General features: G+C 47.0%; 1 protein-coding gene and 1 pseudogene across 1 annotated transcript in view; one reads left to right on the top strand and one right to left on the bottom strand.

Annotated features, from left to right (window-relative positions):
* Positions 1-4,516: 4,516 nt before the first annotated feature.
* LOC109305526 lies at positions 4,517-5,250 on the bottom strand (annotated as a pseudogene).
* Positions 5,251-7,170: 1,920 nt separating this feature from the next.
* The window catches only part of IMPA1 (inositol monophosphatase 1), a 16,974-nt gene continuing 5,413 nt past the window's right edge, over positions 7,171-18,731 (top strand). Inside the window, exons 1-8 of the mRNA XM_019549739.1 lie at positions 7,171-7,249; positions 8,959-9,040; positions 10,966-11,099; positions 15,382-15,486; positions 16,068-16,113; positions 16,237-16,345; positions 17,058-17,166; positions 17,896-18,047. Of these exons, the coding sequence (XP_019405284.1) occupies positions 8,978-9,040; positions 10,966-11,099; positions 15,382-15,486; positions 16,068-16,113; positions 16,237-16,345; positions 17,058-17,166; positions 17,896-18,047 (718 nt within the window). The 5' untranslated portion in view covers positions 7,171-7,249; positions 8,959-8,977. The remainder of the gene's footprint in view (positions 7,250-8,958; positions 9,041-10,965; positions 11,100-15,381; positions 15,487-16,067; positions 16,114-16,236; positions 16,346-17,057; positions 17,167-17,895; positions 18,048-18,731) is intronic.

The raw sequence follows: 18,731 nt of genomic DNA, 5'->3' as shown, positions 1-18,731 counted from the left end.
TTGTTGAATTTTCTTTTCAAACCAGCAAAACCCTGGTCCAAACTTTGAATAATTGCTTTTATGGCTATCGAAGGGGTTATTGACAATATTGTTCATACTTCCCTTAGAGAAGCATAGGTCCCAGCAGTACATAAATACATTATGGCCTAATGCTATGTGTTTCAGGCATTATATGTGACATGCTGTAACATGGGAAATTAATTGTAAATTCAAAAATATCTATTACAGCAAGGAAAGACAGAATAAAATTATTTTTGTCTCAAAAATAAGTGTGCTTGACATACGGTGTCGATCATATCGCCTGCGGGCTGGATCTGTCCTGCAGAGCCTCTCCATCCCGTCTGCTGGGCTACCAACAGGTACTGGAAGTTGGGGAGTGTGATCTGCCACAGAATTGGGTCCATTTGGCCCTGCTGGGCATGGCTATCGGCAGCAAACTTTGCTTGCCACTGCTGCTGTCCCTTTACATTTATCTGAGGTGTCGAGCTGCTGTCCCTAGACCCGCTCTCCTGGACCCCACACTGCCATCTCCATGGTGGCCAATGTGGCAGCCCTTGCTCCCTGGGCTGAATCTGGCCCAAAAGGAGCCCTGCAGTCCAGATCCAGCCTAGGGCCCCAGGTAAGTTTGATACCACTGATAAATGCACATATTTCTGATTTTGAAAATGATTCCTTCTGTCATTGGTACTCACATCTTTTTAATTAAAAAGGATCAATAATTGATCCAGCTTTCTGGGGTCAGCATGGACTGACCTAGCAACACATTTTGGAACTAGTGTTTTCTTTTCATGACTGGCACAACTCCATAGTAAGGTATTTTACTGATGGAGTGTTAAATTTCTTTTCTCACGTCTGTTATGAAATCACTTAATTTAAATTTCACTTGTCTGTCTCTGAAAGTTACATTAATGTTTGTTCCATCTGTATTTTAAACTTTACTTCAAGTGTACTGATATTTAAGAACCAAGCACATTTTGAAAATTATGAATCCTTCCTGAGGCTTTGTATACAGAGTCTTATTAAGTTTATCCTATGTTTGTTAGTTTCTTTCTGGAATCTCTCAGGCAATGTGGAATTGCTAGGTAGTTTTAGGGCTAATTAATCCATATCCTAGATGTCCTCTGCATGTTCTTTATTATAGTTATGTTTACATAAACAGAAAACTTGTGTCAAGCTATATGTATTCTAGTAATATAAAAGCCTGTCTGTCTGTAATGCTTTATTCACACTCTGACTGGCTGACAAACAGCCGGAGTGCAAAGAAGCATTCTGACAGCAGGCAGCCTGCTGCCATGATGGTGGGGACACAGGGGACGGAGCAAGGCAGATGAGGCCACTCAGCTGTCCTTGCCCCATTCCCTCCCTCCCCCCCCCCCTTCCCTGCAGGTATACTAGTTAATTGCCCTGCCCTGCTCCCTCAGGCTCGAGCAGGTGAAAAGCCAGCCTGTCACAGCGGGGGGAGGAACAGTGGGCCTGGCCTAACCATCCCAGGCCCTGCCACACTTCCCGGCCGCAGCTTCCCAGCTTCTCCCCACCTTCGGGCCCGGTCTTCTCCAGCATCGGGCCCAGGCCCACTCCTCCCTTCCCGCCACTGCTGCAGCGGGGAGGGAGGGAGCAGGCCCACACCCCAAGCAGCAGCAGGGAAGGAGTGTGCCCAGACTGGGGGGGCCCAGGGCTCTGTTGTTGCTCACTTCCCCCCACCATCAGAAAGGTAGATAACATGGTGGGGGAGTAGGCCCAGGCCCAACACAGTAGGGAGGGGAGCGGGCCTGGGCCCCACATGGGGTGTGGAGGGGAGAGGAGTGGGCCCGAGAAGGGGAAAAGCTGACCCACTGCGCTGGGTGGGGAAGAGCAGGCTTAGCCCAATGAGGCCACAGCAGTGGCTGCGGGAGGGAAGGAGTACCCCTCCTCCCCATCTCGGGACCAGGCCCGCTCCTCCCCCACCCTGCTCCCCGCGTTGGCCCCGAGTCCGCTCTACCTGTCCCTGAGCCGGCCTCACAGGGCGGAGGAGGGAAAGGAGGCGGGCACACTGGCATCACCAGTGAGGATGGGCCAGGAGAGGACTGGGCCCAGGCCCAATGCAGTGGGGGGAGCAAGCCCAACCTGGGGGAAAAGCCGGCCCACCACAGCAGTGGGGGGGTGGGGGAAGGGACAGCGGGCCCAGCCTGGCCTGGCCCAGCCCAACACAGCAGCTGCTGGGGGGAGGGGAGGACTGAGCCACCTCTCCCCATTGGGCCCAGGTCCACTCCTCCCCCACCCCCACCCCCACGTCAGCCCTGAGCCTGCTTCTCCTGTCCCCCCCACCACCGCCAGGTTGGCCTCGGCCCACTGCTCCCCACCCTCTGGGCTGGTCCTCCCCCTTGCCCTGGCTGCTGTGGCAGGGAGTAGGGGACTGGGCCTGGACCCCAGGCAGCAGGAGGAAAGGGGAAGCAGGCGCTGACAGACTGGGGCTGGATGGGGGGGGGGGCCAGGTCTCCAACCCTGCCCACTCCCCCTGCCCCTTTCATCATTCTTTGACAGGCAATAGGCTAGTTTTTCTATAAATTTAGTGGATTGGTCCAATGATGAGTGCCAACATTAATTGGATGTACCCATGTGAAAACCAGAGCCTAAAAGGTTTGGGGAGTTTTCAAGAAATCCAAAAATGTGGCTGAATTAGTGGAACTACTTAATATAGCTGGAGACATTTAAAAATTGGAAGGATATCTTTAACTTATTGCTATCAGCAGTTGTGGATAAAAACAAAAAGGAAGGATCAAGCATAATTTTTTGGTGACTAATTGTTAAAATGGCAATATTTAAACTTCTTTAATGCTCTGTCATAAAGAATACCGCATAATGGATCATACCTACTGTTATCCTACATTCTGTAGGTTTACTTATGTGAGTAAACTGAATAAAATTTACCTCATTATTGTATATTCTGATTGTTACAGTTGAAGGAGGTTCAAGATATGAAATGATGTGGCATCTGATCTTTTGCAGTAAAATACGAAACGAATAGTTTAAGCACTGCTTCAAAATATCTGCATCAGTTGTTTCGTAAAGACATTTTATAAACATTAAAATGATGGTTCAGATGTTTTCAGGATTGGGGCTTGTGTTGCTAAACCAATCCTACATATATATAGTTTCCTCATCTTCAAGGCTTTTATTTTTATATTACCAGAAAGTTACACTATAATCATATTTTGTAGGAAATGCCTTGCATACTTTTGAACTTGTCATGTATAATATTAAAAAACACAGTAAGTGTATTGTATAAAATTTCAAATTGAGCACTTCACAGCTGAACACAATTATATTTTGTTACACTCTGTAAATTCAACACATTTGTCATAATTTCTGTTTTATTTACCATGACAGTCACATTTGTCTAACCATTATTTTCCAAAAGCAAGCTTCTGTTTGGATGAAACATACTAAATAAATTTGACCTTTACAATAAATGCTTGTCTCTCATTGCAGAGGGAAAGAGAAGAAAAAAAAAATCCCATGTAGGTCAATGATTGGATTTTAAATTATGTCACTGTTCTATCACCGATCTTAAATTTATGTCCTCCCTGGTACCTTCCATCTATATATTTTTTCCTCTTTACAGTCCTCTTATTTCCAATTGCCCTTTTTTTTGACCAGTTCAGTTATCCTGGTTCTAAGACCGATGTTATGCAACTGGGTCACTTGCCCGAAAAGCTCTAACCCTTCCCCCAGGAGAAAACTATCACCATCAAACCCCATGAATGAGATGCTGGAACTCTGCTACCATTTTGCTCTTCAGTTAGAACTTCCCTTAGCAAATACCCACAACATCAATATTGAGAAGGTTAAGCAGAAGTTCGATAAAAGTAGATAAAATGTATCTAGCTGACAAAGTTTCTAATATTTATGCAAATTGCTATTTGTATTCCAGAAGCATAATTTTTAAGTAGGTTAAACAATCCCATTGTTTCTGGCAATTCTGTGGGTCTCTAGGGAAATGTACCTATTACTATAAGGCTATGATTCTTGCCATGCACATGCTTAAAAGTTAGCACAAAAGTATTTTTGCAAGATCTGTATACCATGGCAAATTATACAAGTCACGCTGATATAAGCTAAAGGCAAGGATATCTCAGGACAGTATCTTTTATTGGACCAATTATGTAGTTGAGATAGTTTTTATTGGACCAACGTAGCTGGGATAAAGTTAGATGAGCTTACATTCAAAAAACTTAATAGAGACTTGGAGTGTCTTGCATGTAAAAGCATGTCTAACTATCACCGTAAGAAATCCTTGCCTCCTGTGTAATTTCTGGACCATAATAGCTACGCCATCACTTTTACACTACCAATATAAGTTAAGGCATGACAAACTGAGATGGTTAGACCAGTATTATCCTAGGTGAACAGGAATGTGGGCACCCAAACAATTCACCACGTAAGTGCTGGAGTCTGTGTGTAAGAGGAACAGTGGAACAAACCCCGCGCATACACTGTGGCAGAGTGGGGGCTGGAAGGGAGAGTGAACTGGGTAACAGGTCTTTTATCATTTTAAGAGACTCCCACTGGATGCAGTCAAGCTTCTCATTCCATGTGCTAACAACCCTGCTAGGCTGTGGGAACTAGCTGAAGTATGCCTGTCTGATTTGGTTTTCTACCTTTCTGGTCTGAGATGGATGTGGTGGGTGAGATCTCTTCTTTGCATTTCACAATGCCAGTGTGGTCTGGCAGGGGCTTTTTGGGGCCAATCTTCCCATTTGGGTCCCAAGGCAGCATGATCTTAATTTAATACCCAATGCACCCTGCCTGAGAAGGATGTGGTGGTGCATGGTTGTATTGACAGTGGTTTACAGGGTCTTTACAAACTTCATGAACTTGGCTCGCTGGCCCCCGAGTTTGCCAGACAACCACCTCACAACCCTCAGCACTACTCTCTGTGATGAAGGGGACAGCACAGCAGGCTCTGCGCACTGCTAAGCCTCCCAGAAGTTTGTAACGCGGCAACTGCTTGGGCAACAGCACATGGATCTCTTCTGGCCACCTCAGCATTGAGCTCAACACTTCCTGCTGGGAAGCAAAACCTCACTGGCACAGCGGTTTTTTTCACCCAGAACCTTGTGAGTTCTGGTAGCCAGGATGATCGTTTCAGTCCTGGGTGGATTTACTCTGGCCTCATCTGCGGCCAGTTCACAAATCAGAAACTGGCTCAGCTCCACTTTGAAAATGCCATCAGCCACAAACTTGCACTTCTTGGACATCTTTACTAGCTGAATAAGGCCAAAGTGACAGGTTTGATACCTATAGGGGGCACAAGACCTTTCCTGCCTTAAACAGGGGCTTGGACTAGATTCATAGATTGTTAGGGGCTGGAAGGGACCTTGTAGATCATCAGGTTCAGTCCCCCTGCACCAGGCAGTAAAAGACAACTGGGGTCAAGTGACCCCAGTGAGGTGACTGTACAGTCTCTTTTTGAATATTTCTAGGGTAGGTGATTGCACCACCACTGGAGGGGGTTTATTCCAGTCTGGACCCCCGACTGAAAGTTTTTTCCTGGAATTGAGCCTGAAGTGGCCTTCCAGGAGTTTGTATCCATTGCTCCTGGTCTTCCGCAGGGGTGCCCTGGTGAACAGCTGTTTACTGAGTTCTTGATGTGCTCCCCGATGTAGCGGTAAGCTGCTACCAAGTCCCCTCTCAGCCTTCTCTTCTGTAGGCTGAAGAAGCCTAAGTCCCTCAGCCTCTCCTCGTATGGCTTGTCTTGCAAGTCCCTGATCACATGGGTGACTCTTCTCTGGACCCTTTCAAGATTTTTCCACACCCTGGTTGAAGACTGGCACCCAGAACTGGACGCAGTTCTCTGGCTGCAGTCTCACCAGTGTGGAGAACAGTGGGAGTATCACTTCCTTAGTTTTGCAATGAGATGCAATGGTTAATGCCTAGATCAGAGTTTCTCACTCTGTGGGCCACAATCCAAAAGTGGGTTGCAAGAATATATGAAAGTGTTGGTGTCACTGGGCATAACCCCAGGTAACTCAGAGGGATGGAAGACCACGAGTGTCGAGGAAGTCCTTCTGCTCTGGGCCGAGACGAGCCAGGACCCCCCCCTTGCCCAACCTTTGTAACCCTTTCTATGGCGCCTGCAATCTCCTGTCCTTCTGGAAAACAGGTGAGCTAAAACTGTTATCAGTGGAATGCAAGGGCACCGCTCGGAGAGAGAAGGGAGGAGGGAAAGGGGAGGAAGAGGGGGGCCAGCTGGTGGAAAAAAATCACTGATAGTAAACTGACCAGGGTATAAAAAATTCCACTGTTGCAGGGTTAAGCGCACAGGATTTGAGACAATACAGTCTCCCTGGGCCTTTTACTTGAGCTCAAATAAACTCTGTCTGCTTCTTCCCCCAGTGTGTTTATTTGGCGCGACGCACACCGGGCAACGAACCCAATTGTTGCCTCCCTCGGGCACCTTGTGCCGGCAACAAAAGCCTCATGAATAAACTAAAAATGGATCCACAAACTTTAAATATGGATTCTCCTTTGAAGGAGAAAAATGTGAGAAACTTCTTTTTGCCTGATTTTAAAGGAGAAAAACTGAGAAGCCATAGCTTTTTCCTTGACTCTGCGAGGGGCTTCTTAGGCACCACCCCCCCGGGCAAAACACCGGGGGTGGGGGCAGGGGCCAGCAGGCCAGAACTGCGGGGCACTGGGTCGGGACAGGCCGCTGGTGTTTGCAGGTGGGTTCTGGTCCAAAAAAGGGTGAGAACCACCAGACTAACCTATTGCCCTGCGACTCTATGCTGCAGTGCCCTCTTCTCCAGCTCACGCTCCCAAGGGACACGTGCAGCCAGCAGACCCAGAGCGGCGCTGCAGGTCCCCGGGCAGCAACCCGGACGGAGGTTTCCAGGCTCGCAGCAACCCAAAAACCAACGTCCCCGGGATGGAGCAGGCAGATGAAGGAAACCTTCCCCGGCGTTGCGAAGAGGCGGAAACCACCCATCGATCCGCCCGGCCCTGGCTCAGCCCCAGCTGGAGGGGAGACGAGCGCACACGCCGACTCGTGGCCACCAGAGTCCTAGGGCGGGAGGGACGGGGATAACCTTGCAACGCTATTACGTCACTGGTACGTGACAGCTACGCACCGCCCCTGCCATCCGCCATGACTGACAGCCCCCGCCCCCGCCGGCGCTCTGTACTGGGTGCTGACGGCTGCGGCGCATGCGTGCCCGGGGGTGCTCGCGCGGGAGACAGAAGCAGCCAGCAGGTGCGGCCGGCACTGCGGGTAGGAGTTGGAGGGGTTACCGGCCTGCGCCTGCGCACTGGCCTTGAGGATGCTGCGTGCGGGTTGCCCCCCCCCCCACCCCTGCACACTCCCGGGGGGCCGGCCAGCCTCCGCCGTCATCCGTGTCCGGGCGGGGGGAGGTCATGGGAACGGGGCTGTGTTCGTGTGTTGCGGCGCCTCGCAGCCTGGCGGGTTGTCTGATCCTCCTCTTTCTGGGCAGAATCCGTCTAGTGCCGTCTCTGGTGCAGGGCAGACGGCCGGATGCAACCCCCCTCCCCCACTAATGGGACCTAATGAGCAGTGCCTGTTCATACCACAGGCCAGAGGGTGGCGGTAGCCCTGTGCATGGGGCCCGCACGGCGGGCACCATCCAGCTACCCGGAGGGGCAGGGCAGCCTGGCCTAAGTGCAGCCATGTATGTGGGGGAGGGGGCCCTGCAGTCGGGGGCGGGGGAGCTTGAAGGGGGCCCGGCTCAGCCCGGCAAGGGGAGGGGGAGTGGTCTGGCCCCAAACCAGCCCCATGAGTGGAAAAGAGGGCAAGACCTGGCAGCGCAGGGGGAAGGAAACATGACCTGGCTCCAACTGGGCAGTCAGGGCTTGACATTTGGGAATTTGGCAGTGGGGAGGTTGACTGTATAACTGGCCACTGCTTACCTGCCAACCAAATTTCCTGACCTGTGGAGAGCCTTGAGAGCCAGATGCAGCGTGGTCATGGTCTGTGTTTGGCCTCCCGGCTAGAAGTTAAGCACCCTGATCCACAGGGCCTTTGAATGATCAGCACTGCCATTTTCTTTAGCCACTTGCACAAAAAAAAAAGTTCTTTCCTTCAGGAATACACAAGGATCCTTTCATTCACATATTTTAGGATGTCATAAACCAGCCATAGTAAAAAACCACTTTTTATCCAAAAATACATAGTACAGCAATGCTCGTGCATGCAGAGATATACCTAATACAGTGAGTGCTAAGTAATATATACTTACAGGGAGGGAAGTATCTTGAGACTGAAGTAAATCATGTATGTTCAGAAGTGATAGTAACTTTTTGTTGTTTATTTATCCAGAACAACTTATTTAGTTGTGGAAAACCTGTGCAGTGTGGAATAAATTACAGAGCCAGTCCTAGTTTCACTAGCCTCTAATTTTAAAATGTCTAAAGTAGTTTAAAACCACACTTGATTTAAAAATATCCTAAATTGTCTGGCAAGCTTTCATCCAAAGCAAATTATAGTGAAGATCCTAATCTTTAACTGGCAGCCTCAGAGTTGTACAGTGTCTCTAAAGATGTGGTCTCCATGACAATGGTTTGGCATTGATCCTACAGAATGTGTGTATTTAAATTTGCAGACTCGTAAGTGATCACCCTGAGGTCAGTGACTACAATCACTGTTCTCAATGCATGAAATTAAGCACTTAGTATGCTTTTTGTAAGACACAGGACCTGTGTCGATTAATGCTTTAGCACTATTTTAGTCTGCTTTTACCACAAATATAGTAAGCAATTCTATGGGCAAGGCACATCTTTAGACTATTTTCCAGGAGTTCATCCATGATGGAGACAGGATAACCTTTCACTGTTAGTGTATGTAAATGCCAGCAGATGTGGAACGCTGTAATTAAAAATAAGGAGAACAGTAGTCCATTAGTCAACAATTTGAGGACATGCAAAACTTTCTAAATAAGCTTTTATATTTATATAATTACTAAATAGGCTCTTCATCTAAAAGAAGATGGCTGATCCTTGGCAAGAATGCATGGATTATGCAGTCACTTTAGCAAGAAAAGCTGGAGAGGTAACAGACTCTATATATGTTACATAATATTTCTTGAAAACTCAGATAGGCCTTTTGGAGAAATTTTGCTTTTAAGCCTGGCCAAATGTTCTACCTGTACTTTGTTAAAAATATGAATTGTTATCCATCTTTCATGGCAGAGTGAAGTGTTGAGTTCAAAATTCTCTCTCCAGTTTCTCAGCTGGAATAATTTAGAAGAAAAAATATGTGACTTTTTGGGTCATTGTCTAGCCATGATTTGTATTTTGTCCCTGACCTGCAACAAGAGCACTTTAAAAGAGGAAAGCAGTATCTCTCACTTTTCTCTTGCAGCACTTTGATCTTCTGCCCAAAGGCTGACAGTCTTTCCACAAGTCCTTTCACAGCCTCTTATCTCTCCTCTTTGCCCTGTGTAAACAGGTTGTATAAGTCTCTATCCATCCCTCCTTATCAAGTTTCTCTCCTTTAGTGTAGATCAGTGGTTCCCAAAGGTTGTGCTATGGCACATTAGTGCAGAGAGGAAGTATGCTATGGGATCCCCCTGTGTGTGAAGGTAAATGCTCTCTTCCCCCATCTGGCACCCTGGTCCTGCCCCAGTTATTTCAGCTATGCCTGCAATTGCTACTCTAGGTACTGCTGTTGCAGCTGCCTTCCCTGCCCTTCCACAGCCCCAGGCAGCCCCTGTGTTGGCCACTACAACGCTTCCAGTAGCATGCTCTTCTGTGAATGGGCAGGTGGGAGGACCCAGAGATGGAGCTGTGCTTTGAAGCCTGGCTGGTCCCCTCCACTCCTCCTCTGCTTCTGGGGATAGCAGAAAGAGCCATAGGTGTCATTGCCAGCATGTAAGACCGTGCATGAGCAGCTTTAGTAGCAGGGGATGCCCTTGCCCTCTGAAATACAGACCAGGGGGCAGACAGTGGAAAGAACAGGATGTAGCAGTGTTAGATCCTTCTCCCACCAACCTTAAGTGGCACCAGCTGGATCAGTGATTCTCAATTTATTTACTCTCAAGGCCCCCCTCCATATCTTACCTGAATTTCAATTTGTTAGTGATTTTCAGCTGGGTGAAGCAAATTCAGAAGAGTAATGGAGTTATTTTTTCGAAAGCACTCCTCAGCACTGTTATGATGTCTTCTAGCCTGGGAATGAAATGTTACGTGTTTTGGGGAAAAAAAATGTGTGGTGCACACAACTTTTTGGGTGTAAGAGTGAAATTTTCCACCAGTTTTAATTCAGGAAAAAAGTGTGTTCCAGGTATCAGTTTGGAAACATTAGTGTAGATGACTGTAGTCTGATGTTACAGTAGACTAAAAGAAGAGCCAGATCTCTAGTTTTAACGATGGCCAGATCTTTACTTACTACCTTTGGTTTTACAGTATATCAGCTGTAACCCAAAGAGCCATGCCGTTTTCAGAATTTCATTAAGTTGCTTCAATCATTTCATTAAACTTTTTTTTAAACTGTCTTGTTTCTGCTCAGGGCCCTTAGATGTGGTTTTTTTTGGTCCAGAGGCATAATTTCTTATTCCTGCTTGTCTTGCATTGGCTGCAGTCAGATATACATTGTCTGCCCTGGAATACAGATTTAAGCATTTTCATTCAGCATTGTAGTATTATTGGAAACTACTACACTATTATTAGAGTGTCAATTTTGAAAAATTATAACGAAATAGAGGTGCGCAAGGTTTCATTCTCAAATGGGACTTTTTGTGAAGCACCTAAACTACATACGTAAATTTACCAGGATTATGGTGTAGATTGGAGGGTGGGTGGAGAGCCGTAAGTTCATGTTTTCTAATTCAGGATTTGTCACTGATTTTGTTTGTGTCTTTGCATACAAGACAAATTGTAATAAATTGAAGAGAGCATCATTGTTTTGAGTTTTTGTGTGCAAATAGAATATCTAGTGTTTTCCAGTTTTATTTTAAAAAATAATTTTCTTTTCAGGTTGTCCGTGAAGCACTGAAAAAAGAAATATCTATTATGATTAAAAGCTCCCCAGCAGATCTGGTAACTGTTACAGATCAAAAAGTGGAACAAATGATTATTTCTGCAGTAAAAGAAAAATATCCATCTCACAGGTATAACTTCTGTTGGTATTAAAAATGCTCTCTTGGAAAGTAGTGACCAAAAGAATAGAATGGGTTGGCAACCTACGGCATGTGTGCCCAACGTGGCATATGGCATGGTTTTTATTGGCATGCAGGCTGCTTCCCACCATAAGGGGTGGGAAGAGGCATGCCCAGATTGAGCAGCACATGGCTGCCTGGGAACAGCTTTGTGCTGCTGCTGACCCTTGCCACTGCTGGACCCCAGCCCTGGAACACCACCAACCCCAGCCAGGTAAGAGCCCCTGGCTCCAGTCCCAACCCTGTGCTGCTGGCCACGTGCTGCAGGCAGGCCCCAGCCGGCATCACCGCTGCCATGGGCCCCAGGCCCAGCCATGTGCAGCCCCAGCTGGCAGCACTGTTGCTGCGGGCCCTGGCCCAGTGCCAGTACTGGGCCAGGGTCGTCAGCAGCGTTGGGATGGTGCTGTGGCAGCAGACCTGCATGGGCCCTGGCCTCATCCCAGTTCTACAGACAGCCCCAGCCACGCGCTGTCTGCAGGGCCGGCCAGAAAAACTGCCACCACCGGGCCAGGGCCGTTGGCAGCACTGGGATGAGGCTGGGGCCCAGGCCCGTGGACCTGTGCAGGCCCTGGCCCCATCCTGGTGCTGCCGGCAGGCTCAGCCATGTGCAGCCAGCGGGCCCGGCCCCAGCCGGCACCTTCACTGCCTCTGCCCACCCCAGCCCAGTGCTGCTGCTAGGCTGGGGCCGTCAGCAGTGCCAGGATGAGGTTGGGTCCTGGGCCCATCTCAGCGCTGCTGACAGTCCTGGCTATACGCTGCTGGCGGGTCCAGCCCTGGCCGGCACCTCCACCGTCACTGCTGGGCTGGGGTGATCGCCAGTGCCGGGATGAGGCCGGGGTCCCATCCTGGCACTGCCGGCAGGCCCAGCCCCAGCCACATGCTGCCACCGGGCTGGGCCCTGCCCAGCAGCTCCACCACCTGCCCCAGCCCAGCGCCGCTGCTGGGCCAGGGCCATCTGCAGTGCCAGGATAAGGTTGGGGCCCGGGCCCATCGCGGCGCTGCTGGTGGGCCCAGCCCTGATTGGCACCTCCACTGCTGCTGCTGGGCCAGGGTGATCAGCACCACCGGGAGGAGGCTGGGGCCCCATTCCGGTGCTGCCAGCAGGCCCAGCCCCAGCCATGTGCTGCCACCGGGCCAGGCCCTGCCCAACACTTCCACCTCCCGCCCCAACACTTCCACCTCCAGCACCACAGCTGTCTGCAGCATTGGGATGACCCCAGTGCCGGGGCCCATCTTGGTGATGCAGAGGGCCCCAGCCACGTGCTGACAGCGAGCTTGGCTCCAGCCAGCACCGCTGCCAGCCCCAGCCCAGAGCAGCCGCTGGGCTCGGGCTGTCAGCAACATTAGGATGGGGCCGGTGCCTCTGCAGGCCCCGTCGCTGCTGACAGACCTGGCAGCCAGCTGGGGCCTGCTGGTCCCAGGCCCTAGCTGCGGCAGTGGTGCCAGCTGCTGGCAGGCCTGGCCCCAGCCCTCACCACCACCACCGCAGGCCCCAGCACAGTGTCACTGCCTGGTCAGGGCCATCAGAAGTGTCGGGATGGGGCCAGAGCTGTGGACCTGAACAGCGCTGCTGAAGGCCCCAGCCATGTGCTGTCATTAGGCCCCAGCGCCAGCCAGCACCGTCATGGGCCCCAGCCCTGCACAGCCCCGGCCTCAGCCCAGTGCTGGTGCCGGCCCCATCCCAGCACTAGTGACAACCTGGCTGCAGCCCGAGCCCTGTACTGCTGTGGGGCCCAGCCCTGTGCTGCCAGTGGGCCCTGGCCCCAGCTTCAGCTGCAGCCCTATGCTGCCCACGGCCAGGCTCCAGCCCCAGCCCTCTGTTGCCAGTTGGCCACGGCTCCAGCCCCATGCTGCTGGGTGCCCCAGGCCCCATAGCCCCGGTCCCTCACTGCAAGTGGGCCCTGGCCCCAGCCCCATGCTGCCCACAGCCTTAGCCCCAGTGGGCACAGTGCCAGCACCTGCTGTCTTCCCGGAGCCCAGAGCTGGGAGTCAGCCAGGGCCGGGGCAGGGAAGCAGCAATTTGCAGCCTCCCAGCTGCAGCCGGCCCAGGTTTGTGGTAGCTGCTGATAGTTGCGGAGCCTGGGCTGCTTCCAGCAGCTGGCTGGGAGGATGGAAGGCCTGCTGCAAGCAGCCCGGGCTCCGTGGCTATCAGCAGCTACCCAGAGCCTGGGCTGGCTGCAGCTGGGAGGCTACAAACAGCTGCTGCCTCCCAGCCCTGGCCCCAGCCCTACATCCAGCCCTGGGCTCTGGGGAGACAGCAGATACTGGCAGTGCTCCCCGCTGTGCTGCCGTTGCCGCCGCTTCTGGAGAGCAACATTTGGAACCTGGTGCGGCAGGGCACAGCGGTGAGCGCAGAAAGCTGCCTGTTGCTCCAAGCTCCCTGCTGCCCTGGCCACACTTACCCTACAGGTCGGGGCAGCAGTGAGGGGCTCAACCCTGTGTACTGGCCATGGTGCTCCCATGCACACAGGAGAAGTGTGATCCAGGCATCGCGCAGTACGGAGCTTGCAGCAGCATGCAGCTTCCCTGTGCGGTCCTTCTGTATGCTGCCACACTGGGTTGCACACCCTGCGCTCAGGAGGTCAGCAGGGCCAGGAGTGCAGCATGTGTGAGGGCTGTACAGCAGGGAGCATTGCTGGTACCTGCTGCCTTCCTGGAGCTGGAGGTATCTGCTGCTTCCCTGGAGGCTGGGTCTGGGAGGCAGCAGCTGTTTGCAGCCTCCTGGCTGCAGCTGGTCCAGGTTCTGGGTAGCTGCTGATAGCCATGGAGCCTGGGCTGGGGGGCAAGGGGCAGCAGGCCTGGGGGACAGGGGCAGCAGGGATACAAGCAGAGCTGAGGGGGGGGGGACACAAGCAGGGCATCCCTGTACCCCCTCCCTTCATTTTGTTTTTCTGGCATGCCGGCACTCCGACACCTTCCAAGGTAGGCATTGTGGATTTTTTTGCACTCCAGCCAAAAAACCTTTTCCTACCTCTGGAATAGAATATGGAATCTCATGTGTATTCAGTGAAGTTCAGCTCTGAGGCTGCCAGGAGGTAAAAGGATAACATGAACTTCAGTATGGTAAATATCTAAGGTGTACTTAGTGCAAATTTTATTCAAATTTTTCTGATTTTCTAACTGTAATTCACTTTCATTGTACAAATGTGGTATAGTTCTGGAATAGGATGAGTCCTTCCGATTTTGTATGATGGATGATCTCTACAGATCCTTTATCAACCTTCTGACTTCTTCAGAAAGATATAAAATTTCCATTCCAAGAAATAGTATATTTTGCCTAACTCAGCTCCCAAGTACCCCAGTTTGGTTTATTGCTTATGTTTATTACAGTTTTCATATAAGTTTGATAAAATTTTCTGTTCATCCTTAATCATTAACTCATTCTTTTAAATTTGATAATCTAGATAAAATAGCCCTGATGTATTAGCAGTTAAGTTGCCTGTTGACCTAAATCTGTTTAAAATGTTGAAATAAGCAAATGCTTAATGAGATGGTTTTAGTTTACTGTTTAAAAATCTGTATGTAGTAGTCTCAGGATCTCGTACCTGATTTGATTTTTGTTCATTTGGTATTGGGTAAGGCTTTGGGGTTTTTCTGGGGTTTTTTTCTTTCTTTCTTTCTTTCTTTCTTAATTTTACTAATAGTAGCAGTCTGCCTGTCTATGTAGAAAAGACATGTTTTATTTCTACACACTGATAAAAGGTTATATATAAAATAACTACATCCTATAGACTGGTAATGAGAAAATTCCACCTGGTTTGCTCATTCTGTCCTGCAGTTCAGAAAAGTAAAAATCAAAAAGCACTTGACAGCAGAATAAACTGAAACTTACTTAAAATAGATTTAAGTACAAGTAGTATTGTGCCCTTTTACTCAAACTGCTTATGTATGACACTAGTTATTTGAAAAAGACTGTTTCAATGAGAAAATTTAATGGCTGATGTCTAAAAAATTCCAGCTGTGAACTAATAATAAAGAATAGACACATTTTATGTGTTCACAGATGTCATCATTAGCTTCCTTAGATGCCAGTTGCAATTTATTTGGTTTCACCTTAATTTCACATCAGTAGCTAATTCTTATGCCAATAATCTGAAAATTAAGGCATTGCATCTGATTTTCTTTTAAGAATGGCAGAGGTAAATTGCTTCAAAAATAACTGTGTTCAAAGTGCTATTCTTAATGTGTTTGTCTTCATAGTTTGTTTATGTCTTTTCTGTATTTTGTCTTGTAGTTTCATTGGGGAAGAATCTGTCGCAGCAGGAGAAGGCAGCACCTTGACAGATAATCCTACGTGGATCATTGACCCTATTGATGGAACTACTAATTTTGTGCACAGGTCCATTTTTTAAAATTTATTTCTAGTTACTGTCTAAACTGGTAAACAAACTAGACTTCCTCTTCTAACCCTGGAATAAGTAAAGTAACAGTTTTAAATCTCTTTTGCAATAGATGCATTCAATGAATCCATCTTGGATATCTTCCTTGTACATGACTAGAAACAGTATTATATAACTAGTCAAGTCTAGTAACTCTCTGACTAGTCGAATTTAACTAGAATAGCATATTTCTACACAGTATTATTCTTTCAGGTATAATAATTACAGAATGAAAGCAGCGATTGGCAAGCCTTGAGAGACTAGTAATTTATAACCTTTTTTGTACAGAATTAAACTAAAGCACCCATTTGCCTGAGCCTGTTAACCTAACAGGACTCCACCCTTCCCTTTGAACTATAAGCTATCCACAGTTATAATTGACATTGAGTCTACTTGGGTCCTAGGAGAAAAATTCTGGGAGCATCCTGTTCTGGTTTGTATGTTTCTGCCCATCTTTATTTATACTCCATCTGCATTTAACAGAAATTGAAAATACATATGGTAATAATGAACTATAATTAGTAAAATGCTTTTTTTTAAGGTTTCCATTTGTGGCTGTTTCAATTGGCTTCAGTGTAAACAAAAAGGTAAATGTATCTCTTTATTACTTAACGTCCAACCCAGATAATCTAATTCATAACATCTTTATACAAGATCTGTATTTATACATCAGCTAAAAAGAGAAAAAGACTCATTTTTTCTGCTTTCAGATGGAATTTGGAATTGTATACAGTTGTGTAGAAGACAAAATGTACACTGGCAGGAAGGGAAAAGGTGCATTTTGCAATGGCCAGAAGCTTCAAGTATCAGGTCAAGAAGGTAAGTTGTACTGAGCAGCTTCTCTGTCAGACAGGAGTGACAAGAATGGTAGCTTACATTTTAGTTACCGACAGATTTTTTTAAATTAAATTTTGGAAAAGGTGAATGTTTTACTGATAGTATGATTTTTAACAAATAAAGATTTAGTTTTGTCTTGGGAAATTGCCCACTGAGGTAAGGGGTTGTGTTCTGGGTTTTCTTTAGAGTTGAAAAATAAAAAATAAGATTCAGCCATTTGGGGAATTTATTTCCTGCCTATTTGAAACTGTCATGTTCAGAAACAGTAACAAATCTCTCAAAAAACTAACTGTATTACAACTTAACTGGCAAAGTATTTAAACTGTGGACTTTAATACTTTTTAGTAGTAGTAGTAGTATCTCACTGTTTACTTCCTTATTAACCTGAACAAAGATAATTCATGTTTAACTGTGCTGGACTGTGGGCTTCAAGATTTGAAAATATGTTAATGCTTATAGAATTGTGTTTTATCAGATAACTCCCCTGTGAATTTATACACAGAATGAAGCTGGGCAGTGTCTTTTTTTTTTTTTGCTGTGTTCTTCCTGTAATATGCACATTAAGAAAATGTATTGCTCCAAACTTATATGGTACACAGGACAACATGCCAGATAAATGGTTATAATAACTGTGAATGCCTATTTATTGTCTTTATGTAAAACTGTTGAAAAAAGTCAGTTTGTCTTTTTTCAGATATTACAAAATCCCTTTTAGTAACAGAACTGGGATCAAACCGTGATCCAGAGGTTTTAAAAACTGTTCTGTCTAACATGGAAAAGCTTCTCAGTATTCCTGTTCATGGGTAAGATGCTCTTATTTTTTTAGTGTTCTACTTAGCATCAAACATGATTTTAGGAAGAAAAATAAGTTAATCTAATTCTATTTTACCATATTTTTAAATGGGAAAATGTGATTTAAAGTTGGCTGTCTTGTGATTTAATATAACTTTTGTAAGTCTGAACAAAGGTCTGTAATAGTTTTGCTGAACTAAGAAGTATTTTTTTAATTGAGCATTACATTTAAATTTTTTGCATATGTCAAAGCGGCTTCCAGTGTTAAATTAAAAAGAGAGTTAAAATCTCTTACAAGGCAAATAATGCATATTGCATGCAGACTAGCACCCAAGAAATGAAGGAAAGTACTTTTTTTTTCTAAATTGGATATTTTTATCAGTGTTTATATTCAGTTATTGTAACTCACTTAACATCTTCACCATAAAAAGAAGAATTTGATTTCATTAATACAATTTATGAAAGCAATTTTTTTATCTAAGTTCAATATTTTTAATTATGTCTTTTTAACTAATTTGGCTGAAATTGGGTGATGCATACTTACAGATTTGTTCACAGTTAAAACAGAAGTAAACACAGATGCATATTGGCTTATTTCTCACTGCAGCATTCCTTCACACTAGCACTAGTTTGCTCTTCTAACTGTACAACTGTACACCTTGTCCACCGAGTGGGTAAATTGTTAATATTCTAGTATTTCTGTAAAGTACTCTCACTTTAATAGTGTGCTTGTCTCTTAGGATTAGAGCTGTTGGTACAGCAGCTGTAAACATGTGCCTTGTGGCAACTGGTGGAGCTGATGCATATTATGAGATGGGCATACATTGCTGGGACATGGCAGGAGCTGGAATCATTATTACTGAAGCAGGCGGCGTGCTGCTAGATGTATCAGGTAAAACAAAGCAAATGGAAATGTTCTTTTTTCATGGGAGTTTGGGAACTCTCCCTCCCCCCTACCTTTTTTTTTCTGTTTTTCTAGTAGAAAAATAAATATAGCTAAAATGAGATCAGTGAGACTTTCAGTGTGTCCCCCCCTGCCCTAGTACACATGTTGTGTAGATTTATATTGTGCTCTATCCAGAAATGCTCAGAGTGGTTTACAAGAAATGACAAACAACAGTAATTTAGCTAAATGACACCCCAAAACTAGAAAATGTCACACAACATCACTCACTCCTGCTTCCCTGCTTGGTACGTGTTAAGAGCAAACCCTCTGGCAAATCTCAGCCCCCATTCACATTTAGGTATAAGTAACTTCATCCCACTCCCTTCCTCTCCACCTAGTGCCAGTTATACTCCCATCAGATACCAGTTACCCTCGCTGTTCAATCTCTTTATCAGCGATTTGGACAACGGGGTGAAAAGCACCCTGTTTAAATTTGCTGATGATACCAAAATTTGGTGTGAGGTGAGCACGCTGGTAGGGAGGGAAAGACTGCAGCAAGACTTGGATAGGTTGCAGGGGTGGGCTAGCAAAAACAGGATGCGCTTCAACACTGACAAGTGCAGGGTGCTGCACTTGGGCAATAGTAACCAGCAGCACACTTACAAGATGGGGAAACTCCCTTCTTGAGAG

Source organism: Crocodylus porosus, unplaced genomic scaffold (assembly GCF_001723895.1).
Source record: "Crocodylus porosus isolate Cpor-Errol unplaced genomic scaffold, CroPor_comp1, whole genome shotgun sequence".
In the NCBI taxonomy this organism is placed as follows: Eukaryota; Metazoa; Chordata; order Crocodylia; family Crocodylidae; genus Crocodylus; species Crocodylus porosus.
Note: the sequence above shows the minus strand (reverse complement) of the source record. Positions and strands in the feature narration are given on the sequence as shown.